Source organism: Panthera uncia, chromosome A2 (assembly GCF_023721935.1).
Source record: "Panthera uncia isolate 11264 chromosome A2, Puncia_PCG_1.0, whole genome shotgun sequence".
NCBI classification, from domain to species: domain Eukaryota; kingdom Metazoa; phylum Chordata; class Mammalia; order Carnivora; family Felidae; genus Panthera; species Panthera uncia.
The window spans coordinates 147,079,963-147,091,508 of NC_064816.1; the positions used below are offsets into that span (position 1 = coordinate 147,079,963).

At 37.0% G+C, this 11,546-nt stretch overlaps 1 protein-coding gene across 2 annotated transcripts in view; it reads right to left on the bottom strand.

Moving 5' to 3' along the window:
• Positions 1-11,546, bottom strand: part of DGKI (diacylglycerol kinase iota) — a 453,118-nt gene that overhangs the window by 160,692 nt on the left and 280,880 nt on the right. For both annotated transcript variants that reach the window (XM_049641924.1, XM_049641923.1), the window contains exons 20-21: positions 11,481-11,541; positions 9,731-9,842 (exon numbers count right to left, since the gene is read on the bottom strand). In XM_049641924.1, the coding sequence (XP_049497881.1) occupies positions 9,731-9,842; positions 11,481-11,541 (173 nt within the window). The remainder of the gene's footprint in view (positions 1-9,730; positions 9,843-11,480; positions 11,542-11,546) is intronic.

An 11,546-nucleotide genomic window follows, 5' to 3' on the forward strand; every position in this document is an offset into this window, starting at 1 on the left:
AACTTTCCTGTATGAATCTCTCGGTAGATACATACTCTCTTGGCTACATACATGAGAAGAATTGCTATGCCACTAAGTTTAGATGTATAGTTAACTTTGGCAGATACTGCTAAATAATTTTTCACTAAGGTTATATTATGCCTTTGAGTTACCAATTTGTTTATAATAAATAGAAAAAAGGATTTTAATACTAACTTGCTCAAAATCTCAAAGATTAAAACATACAATCAACTTGTTTCCATGTGTCTCTTTTCTGTGAATGAGGGATAAACTTTGAACTGAGACTTGTGATGTCAACTTCCCCTTATTTGGTTGCCAGATATTCATATTTATCTGATGCTTTGAATTTCTTTTTTTCCATTTGCATTAATTTGAACAATAGAAACCTGATTGTCTATAAATGCAAAGAGAAAAGAAGCACAAAGGGACAAAAAGTAAAAACTGAGAAGAACTTTTCATCGATCACCTTTAATGTTAAAAGCATTCCATTGTGTACTTTGCATACAATTTTCTCAAACTGGTTGAGAAAACTAGAAAAGCAGAGCAGAATGCAGTGAGAGTTTAGCATAATTCGTCTTGGCCTGTCACCCAGTCCTTCGTTATTCCGCTGAAAGTTTTTCTCGGCTGTACTCAAATACTCCACTCAAGTCAATGGATCAGAGTCACTATCTCATCTCCACAACGTTTCCAATATATTCCCCTTGACTTCAAGTACTTGCAGCTGAGAATGTATCTCTTCATCCACTGTTCTGGAAACATCATTTTCTTCTTCTCTCTACCCTCCCCCCTCCCTCACCTTGACTAGACCTAGTGACAAACAAAAATGCAGGACCTTCCAGGCGAGAACTTAGTCCTCTGAGTTTCACAGAATTGGAACTGTTTCAATTCTGTTTTAAATACTTCAGAACCCCTTGGTATGTAGAAGGCATACACAGTACTGTAGAGCACTTTTAAGTCATCTTCTCAGCCTCAAAAAAAGAACACAGCAATACCACAAACATGTAAATAGCTGTCAACGGCAGTCCCGCTGATATTTCAGAATCAATCCAAGATCACTGCACAGGCACAAGGGGAATTACAGTAAAGAGCTTTTTGGAATAAAAACAGTTCTATTCCTGTTAGCACAGCCACATTATTTTTGGAGCAAGTTAGAATAAAGGCAATATTTTAAATACTTATTAGAAATAGTTATATTTCAGGGTGCCTGGGCGGCTCAGTCAGTTAAGTGTCTGTCTGACTCTTAGTTTCGGCTCAGGTCACGATCTCACGATTTTGGGGGTTCGAGCTCCACATCAGGCTCTGTGCGGGCAGTGTGGAGCCTGCTTGGGATTCTCTCTCTCCCTCTCTCTCTGCCCCTCCCCCACTCATGATGTCTCTGTCTCTCTCAAAATAAATAAATAAACTTAAAAATTAAAGAAAATGAAACAGTGGTTTTTTTTTTTTCATCACTCAGAATGGTCTAGGCTTAACCACAAATACCCCCATAATTTGCTGGAGATAATTATTTACCAGTAATAATATGGTGGCTTATTAATGACAGACATTCAATTATTTGTTCAATCCAGCATATATTACTCCTGGAAAACTTCCAATACTGCCTTTCTGATAGAATAGGACTTGACAGGAAAACAAAGAAAGCCCCTGAACTAAGTGCATCCACTTACCTCCGTTTATCGCCCTGTGGCCCGGACCATGACTTTCCTTCATGCCACAGGTGTATGGCTTGAGACTTTTGGTCTCTCCACACTATCCCCATAATACTTGCCTCCATCTTCCCCCAAAAGCCTCACCTTCTTTCTTACTACTCAAGCCCTTATTCTACTTGCTGTCCGATGAAAATCATGGACAATTCTGGGTTGACAGGGGCAGAGAAGAAAACATAAAATACTTAGGAACAACTTTAGTAAAGCATATGCAAGAACCTGAAAACTTCACTGAAACTAGGAAACTGTAAAACTTTGCTAAGAGAAATTAAACAACAGCTAAATAAATGGAGAAAGATAGGTCTGTAGACTGGAACACTCCATACTGTTGTTAATATGTCAATTCTCCCTAATTTATAGATTCAAAGCAGTCCCAATTAAAATCACAACAGATGTTGGCGAGGATGCGGAGAAAGAGGATCTCTTTTGCATTGTTGGTGGGAATGCAAGCTGGTGCAGCCACTCTGGAAAACAGTACGGAGGTTCCTCAAAAAACTAAAAATAGAACTACCCTCCGACCCAGCAATTGCACTACTAGGCATTTATCCACGGGATACAGGCGTGCTGTTTCTAAGGGACACGTGCACCCCATGTTTATAGCAGCACTATCAACAATAGCCAAAGCACGGAAAGAGCCCAAACATCCATCGATGGATGGATGGATAAAGATGTGGTGTATATATACAATGGAGTATTATTCGGCAATCAAAAAAAAAAAAAAATGAAATCTTGCCATTTGCAACTACGTGGATGGAACTGGAGGGTATTATGCTAAGTGAAATTAGTCCATCAGAGAAAGACAAAAATCCTATGACTTCACTCACATGAGGACTTTAAGAGACAAAACAGATGAACATAAGGGAAGGGAAACAAAAATAATACAAAAACAGGGAGGGGGACAAAACAGAAGAGACTCATAAATATGGAGAACAAACTGAGGGTTACTGGAAGGGTTGTGGGAGGGGGGGTGGGGTAAATGGGTAAGAGGCACTAAGGACTCTACTCCTGAAATCATTGTTGCATTAGATGCTAACTAATTTAAATGTAAATTTTTAAAAATTAAAATTAAAATAAATAAATAAATACGTATCCAAAAATTAAAAAAAAATAAAATCCTATCAGGTTTTTTTTTTTTTTGCAAACACAGTCAAACTAATTCTAAAACTTATTTACAAATACAAAAGACAGAATAACCAAAACATTCTTAGAAGTGCAAAGTGAAATGCTTCATATTACGAGTATGAAGGCTTACTCTAAACCCATAATAATCAAAACAGTGTGGTACTACCATAAGTGTAAAGAAATAAGTCAATGGGACAGGATAGAGTACAGGAGTAGAACCACATACAACTGAGGGGTGAAGGCAACCAAGGTAATTCTATACACAAGTCTAATCAACAAAGAACGCTGGAAAAAAAAAGGATTTCTAAAAACTAAATCTTGAATCACTTACACAATCCACATAAATTAATTTGAGTTGAAATACATACTTATACATAAAAGGTAAAACTATAAATCTTCAAAAGGAAAACATAGGAGAATATCTTATCTTGGAATAAGCAAGGTTTCTTAAAAAGGGCACAAAAAGCCCTAATGTGATATATGCCTGCCTTATAAAACTAGAATTCAGAAGAACTTCTTCATCAAAACAAACTTAAGGAAATAAAAATAGATGGAAAATCTTTTGCACTAAATATATCTGTCAAGCAACCTGTATTCAGAATATATAAATAACACCTGCAATTCAACAAGAAAAGACAAAGAGCCTACTAAAATATGCAAAAAAACCACACTTCGAAAAACCATGCAAGGTAACAATAAAGTTGAACAACAATGTGTCCTTACTCTCATTTTTTTGCTGTTTAGGAGGACTTAATGGACTATACAAAACATACATGATTTCTTTGTTTCTCTCTAGGGATGTAATTTTATTCTCATTTCTTCTTCTGTTTCCTCAAGTGCAATATTCTAATAGCTTTTCGTTTCTGTTAACACATTTCCAGCACCTGTGGGATATTCCTTCTTACCAGGTACTCTCCCACATTGCTATTGGGCAAGTAAACAATACAACATTTCTAGAAAGCAGTTTTATAACCATTATTAGAGGTTTTAAAATATTATGTCATTGACTCAATTTCTTTTGCGGGGATATGTCATAAGACAATATTCTAAAATATGAACACAGGTCTATGAGTAATTATGTTAATTACAGGATTATTTATACCACCAAACATCCAGAAACTTAAACATTTCATAAAGGGGTCTTTCCATAAAGGAATAATTATTATATAAATTGAGGTATTTATGTATGAAAGAGTAGTCAGCCATTTGTATTATGGGTTTTACTTATAATAACATGATTTCCTATATATTTAAAAACAGAAATAAGGCAATTGGAAGAAAATGCATCAAAATGTAAATAGTTACAGATCATGTAATTATGACTAATATTTTTACTTTCAGTTCTTATGTATATTATCAAAATAAGCAAACATTTGACATTTTTTCATAAGAAGTAAAAATTATACTATCTAGTATGTGTAAAACTTCAGCCCTGGAAATTTCTCCATGTAATTTTTCTCATCGAGTAACTTTTTGTATTTCTAATTCATAAATATAAAAGACATCACATATTCCAATTTCAATTAACAAAAAGAAAGCTGGCTATACTTTATTTAAAGCTGAGAAGACTGAAATCTTTGGATTTCACACTGCATAGCAAATTAGGCTACCAGCTCCTCAATCTGAATAATGAATGCTTTGAACTATCTTAAAGAGTTTTAGATTACTTAGAAACAGACTCAAGATGAAAAGACCTTCAAAACCACAAAGGCAAAAAAAAATTGTGGTGGAAATAAATACAACTTACAATGCCTGGTTATGGTCTGTGGAGAACCCAAAAGGTAATCAGGTTACCAAGCACCCAATGAAGAATCATCATAATTCGTAAGAATGCATTTCAACCAGGAGAGTGAATTGAAGACTTAAGCCATGAAATTTGCAATTGGAAGATAAAGAGTCTAAAAGAAATGACATCTATTCCCATCTAGTAATTCTATTTGAATCTCTCATCTATTCAAGTGCCACTCTGAATATTTTAAAATACACAAAAAAATACACACATATACCCAAATAACCACACTCTTCTGTTTATACAATCATCTTACACACATGTAATTTTCAAATAATTTATGTTCTTCTTAGAAACATAATCAGTATAATAGTTTCAAGAAATGTGAAACTAGAGTCCTGCAAATTAGATTCTCTCTTCTTGAACAATGGTGTACTGTTATATGAGCAGTCAGGTGAGATGTGTTTGAAAATAGACACATATGCCCCTATTCTTTAGAGAGCATAGGGTGTTCAAAACTGTACAGTATAAGCTACATTTAACTCTGCTTTTTTTCAAGTAGAACTTTTTTTTAATCTTGGGAGCAATCTAAAGTCACCAGAATCTGAGCTCCAATCACACATTTGATGCTAGCCTAGTATCCATTTTTACATGACTCGTATCGTATAAAGAGAAAGAATGGACATAATTTTAGTATTCCATTTGCTCTTCACCAACTCTCATCAACTATTATTTTTCTCTTTTTCCTACCAATGATGGTATGGAAGAGAAAGAAATCTGATAGACTCCTCTCTAACAACCTGGAGGGATCCTCTGAGCTCTAAACATGTATTTCAAATTGCCTCTATCTCCTTAAATGTCTTACAGGGGTTTCAAACTTAACTTATATAAAACACAAGTGAGCACTTGGTAATATACAGAACTGTTAAATCACTATACTGTAAACCTGAAACTAATTTAACACTGTACGTTAAGTAGAATGGAATTCAAATATAATTTCAAAATATAGTAAAAAAACCACAATTCATTTTTTGGTAATATTATCTTTCTTCTATTTTCCCTACATCTCTAATGTAGTCACTGTTTACCTAATGGCCTATGCTACCCAGCCGGGATTCACGCATACTCCTTTTTCACCCTTCACAGTAAGTCAACGTGTCTGAATAACTCTTGAAGTTGCCAATCCCCCTCCGCCCCCATCTTCATTACCACTTTCTTTACAGCAGGCTTCTAGGCTTCCTCATTTCTTCACCTGGACTTAGGTACCAACATCCTGCTTTGTCTATCTGCCTCCAGCAGTAGAGATTCTGGTCACCTTCCACACAGACATCCAGGTATTCTTTCTAAACTGCAAATCTGATTCTGTCTCATTCCATCTCTCTCAACCTCCCCCATTTAACAGGTCCAAAAACAAAACAAAACCCTTCTGTCCTATCTTTCTCCACATCAATGTCTTTCTTCACCATATGTGTCATCACTGAGCCACCAGGGAGCTCTAGAATACCAAGATGAGCTCTTAGGCTCATCTTGCATGGAACGGACGCTTACAATCTCATCCACAGATGCTCTTGCCTCCTCTGTGCAATTTTTGCTGATTTCCCCATTTTATGAACACTGTTCTGCTTTCAATTCTTCTTCTTCTCTTTACACGTGCCTTTCTCCTAGAATTTATTATGCCAGACGGCAATTGCTTCTGTTTTTCATGTTCCCCCCACAACACTGAACTGTGGGTACCCTGAGGACAGGGTTTGTCTCTTGGCCCATTTCATAATCATTTCACATAGCAGAGTGAATTCAATAAGCATTTGTGGGTTCAATAAATTTTCAATAAATACTTATGACTGACATTAAATGCATGAAAGCGGGGAGATATTTTTAATAACAAATATCACTAGAATTTAGAAAATTCCTATTAATTAGAGGCGTCAGTATTGCCTGTATTTCTCATATGCTGCATGGCCATTCAGGATCCAGCATCACAAGTTACCTAGTGTTACTTCCACTGTACCTGATTTGCCAAGTATTTGTAAGCTCACCCAGATTCCAGGGGATGGTGCATAGACCCAAACTCGTAATGGGGTAAGTGTCCAAAAACTCAGAATCCATTTAAAACCAGCCACCATCAGAAGATGCTAGTAAATTACTTATTTTGAAAGTGTATAAATAAAGAAAAAGAATCAGTTATCCTGCTTTTCCTACACAAACTATATAACTAAATAACCAAGTATTAGGTGAAATTACTCTTTATAGAAATATTCCAGTTAATGAATGAAGAAGGGTAGAATTAGAATATCGCTACTCTGCCAACCTCCAATGATTGCTAGATCCAGACAATGACCCTCAAGGACTATTAACCAAAATAGAGGGAAAAGCAGATATTACCTATCATCTTTTGGAAGAAGAAAACACTAACCACAAAGTAGATTTGTTGGGCGGGGGGGATGAAAGTGGTACGTCTACATCCAACTATCAACTTAAAGGAAACAGCAAGACAGAAGAACATGTTAATTGAGACCTAAGAGATGTTATCAGCACAATTCAGACTCAAGGAAACTTCACAAGACAAAAGACTATTTTTTTCAATAAATAAAAGAAGAAGATGAAGAGATGGACAGAAACCCATAGATACTTAAGAGTCCTATCAATCAATCACAACAACTAAATTTAACTTGGATCCTGGCTCAAACTAACAGAGCATAAGAAAACAAAGGATATTTGCAAGGCAACTGGAGATTTAAGCACTCAGTAAACGGTGATAGTCAGATGCTACTGTCTTATTTTTTTCAGATGTAAGGGTGTAGTCATGCTCATAAAACAAAGTCTTATCTTTTAAAAGCACCTTCAGAAGTATTTGCAAATAACTGATACAACATCTGAGATATGCCTCACGTTAGTACAAAGCAGGTGGGGACAGATAGAAGACTGCCTATCAGTTGAACATTACAGAAGCTGGGTGATGGATTCAATATATTATTTTGAGGACTAGGATCCCTCATACCTGCAAGTGTATATGAATTTAGCTTTCTACAGAATTCCAAATCCCACTCTTCTTCTCCCGGCAAAATTCATCCACTCTGCCACATTTGCTCTTGCCAACCCCGGATATCAGGCTGTCTGCCGTGTGGCAGACACACACTGGAATGACGGATATCCGCCACTTGCCACTCCTGGCTGTCACCCCACCCTTTCCTGCCCTTCTTGCCTTGTGAGCCTGACCCATTTATACTGTATCAGTGGCTGCCTTGTCCTCTAGCTTCTGGTTAGACTTCTCCAGAGGAAGGCACCAGCAGAAGATCTAGAGGGCCAAGAAGAGTAAGGTCACTGCATCTAGGGCTCCAGCTCTCTGCCTGCCAGGTTGGCACTGGCTGACTGCTTCTGCCTAGCAAACACTATCAGGTGGTCCTTCCCAAATAGTTGTCCTTCGGGTACAGCTGACTGCTTCCTTACCTTTGCACCTTCAGGTCAGGAATCCACACCATCCAATGCTCCTTCTCACAAATCAAGTTCACTATTTGTAGAGTCCCTCCATAAACTCTCCTCTAATTACCCAGTCTCAGCCGGCTATCTCTCTCCTGTCCAGGCACGATACAATTGTAAACAAAAATAACCGAAATAAAACTGTAAGAATGATCTGGCATAGATATGGACTGCGAAGTTATAGAAGATGGACAGTTCAAGAACATTTTAGAGAGAAACGGCATATGCAACGGCCCGGTGGTACAAAAGCAACAAGAGGTGTTCAAAGCTAAGCTTGACTGGAGAGGCTAATTGAGCTACAAAGCAAAGAGGGCAGTGGGAAAGGCTGGAGAATTAGAGAGAAACTCCATCTTGCAGGCCTACACTTAGATTTTGATTCTGAGAGTGATGGGGAAATATCCAATATTCTTCCTGCCCTCCTAAGCCTATGTGAAGAATCGTCTTCTCTTACACATTCCCTGACAGCCTTCTGCCACCACATAGTCATGACTAGGAAGCTCTGGCACATTGGTAAACATTCAATAAATGTTCACTGAATCCACAAATAAATGAATGAGTGAAACACACATGGCCAGGTTTAAGGTTTTTCTGGTCACCTCCAAGAATTCTACCTTGCATACATGCTCCTTGAATTGATTCCCATGTTTACTCTTGCCTGAATCTCTTTGCCTGTAATTAGCATAAAGACCTTTGGAGAGAAAGAGCTGTGTATGAGCTAAAACCCTGAAAATTAGATCCATCCAGACCAATCTTCCACACTTAACAATCATTTCATCCCAGAGATGGCAGATTTAATGAGCAATATCACCATCTCAGGTGATGGGCATTCTTGCCACAACCACTAGAGGCTATTCTGTTAGATCTCAGCAACCCGAAGTGATTGAGGAAAAGTCAGTAGGAATCCACAAGATGAGATACAAAGAGAGCCGTTTTGGCTTGTTTAGAACAAGAGATACAACCTTCTCACCGGCAGGCATCAGGCATAACACAAACCAAGTGCTAACCATGGGCCGCAAGAAGCTTTAAATTTTTTAATTCACTTTATAAACTGATAGTGCAGCCTGATTTACACCACGTAAGGTGATACGTGTAATTTTTAACTGGTTTCCTCCTCATTCAATAATAGGGTAAAATACACAGCGAAAACCTGCTGGAAACTGCCCTTACACCACAATTCACAATTTGATGTGTGTAAACAAAATTAAAATGCAAAGGTAATGTCAATACTGTAGCAAATGAATATTCATTAATGTCACAATAATGATGTCTTTCTTTATTCAGGTATTTTGTGATGATAAAGATGAATGCAAATAACTGCCTTCCTTTCTACCTTAACACTCTAGTCCTTAGTGAAACAAAAAGGTATCCAATGGCAAGGTTTCTGCATGAATGCTGGAATATGTCGGTGGCATAATGCTTTTTAATTTCCATAAGCTGTGTATTTCATTCTGGTAGAAAATTCACCAGGATAATTAGCAAATAATATTTATTATTGAAGTCCTTACAATTGTGCACAATTTCCTTAGTGACATAAAGAATTGTTCTTTTGTTCTTGTTTTCCCCAAGCAATTCTGTATTGCATAAAGTTTATAAATTGGTAAAGCAGGAGAGAAAACTGAAGACTGAAAACCAAAAATCTATGAATGAATAAACTCTGTGACTGAAATGTATTTCATTTCAATAACATCGTATTGCTCACCAAAGAGGCCATAGTGAATCCAATTACTTCAATATAACCATCATCATGACGCTGAGGTTCAAAATCATGGTGATCTCCTGGGTTCCCCCAGGGCATTGTGCCAGCACAATATCTGCAAGAGGAGATTAAAAAAAGAATTACATTTATTCCATTCCCCTCATGACTGATATTAGGTATTACCTCACAGTGAGATCCAATGTGTATCTCACCTAAGAATAGTTTTCTGCTCTTGGTGCATACCTTCCAGTAGAAAAGAAAATGGATTTATCATTTCCAAATATCAATCTGTGAAAATGGACCACAGGTGTGGTGTCCTGTGTGTCCAACTTTCTCCTCACTCATTATTTATTAACATTTCTCACTCAGTGATCCATTGTGTCTCTTCTATGATATGCCATGAGTTCCAGAATTGGGTCTTGGAGGGAGACACTGCATGCCAGTAGAAAAGGGAAGGGAAACCATGGTGGGTAAGCATTGGTTATTATGTGTAGAACTAAGATAATAAATAACCACTGGGAAGGTAAGCAGAGAAAGGTAACTGAAGAAGAGTGAGAAAGATATGCGGAAAAAGTAAAAGATTAAGAAAAAGAAGGTGAAATAAAGGGAATTAGAAAAGTAGAGGAAGAGGAATGGAGAGAAAGCAAGAAGAAAAAAAAGAAAAAATTAAAGAAAGCTAATAAACAATGTTTCCTGAGAATCTTGGTCTTTTACTTAATTTTTTAATTTATTTTAGAGAAAAAGAGCGTGAGCTGGGGGGAGGATCAGAGGGAGAGAGAGAGACTTTCAAGCAGGCTATGTGTTCAGCATGGACCTCAACATAGGGCTTGATCCCACAACCCTTGGATAATGACCTGAGCTGAAATCAACAGTCGGAAGCTCAACCAACTGAGCCACTCAGGTACCCCATCTAGGTCTTTTACTTAAATAACAAAGATGAAAATCCTTCTGGAAAAGGATTGTAGGTAACTATACTGAGCATTGCCAAAAATAATCAGGAGATTATAGTATATTTTCCTAGCTATGGATTTACATACAACTCTCATTTCAGTTAAATTCAGTCTAAATACAACTTATCTGCAGATTTTGTGTCTTGAGTTGTGTGGTTTGTGAATAACAAAGGGCCATAGATCCATCCCTTCCAAAATCTTGGCTTGGGAACCTAGACTCTAATTTTGTACCTCTGAGATAATGTGCTTATTTTGAGTCTAGTTAATCTTAAATATCCCTTTCTCCTGAGATATATAATAGCACCAAAGAGAGTTGACATCCTGGCTAGAAAATGCTACTCTAATTGATCCTATTTTTTTCAAGGCAATCATCTAGCAACAATTTTGAATGTGTTCCATACTAAAATCAGGCTGGATGGTTTCCTAACAGCTTTTGGGAAACTGAGAACAGGGATTTATTCAAGCCTATTATTCTTGGGAGAGAGAGGGAATCAGTAATTGAGAATTACATTAAAATGTTCCAGTAAATAGGGGTGCCTGGGTTTCTTAATGACGGATGTGTATCCCATGCATGCCACATCACATTAAAAACAAACAAACAAACAAAAATAAAAACCACCCACCACAGAGAACACTAAACAAACCAACTAGAACAAAATTATCAGACCTAGAAACCCCTAATAAGCCACTAAGATGACTTACTTTCATTGTTTGTACCTGGAAATTTTCTATAATGAAAACCAATAACCTCAAGTCAAACAGAGCTCACATAAAACCAAAGAAAAAGTATGAACAGAGCTTACCTGGGTATATTTAAAAATACTATACACTGGAACTTCAGTTCCTGAATCTTTGGAGTGAGATCTGTT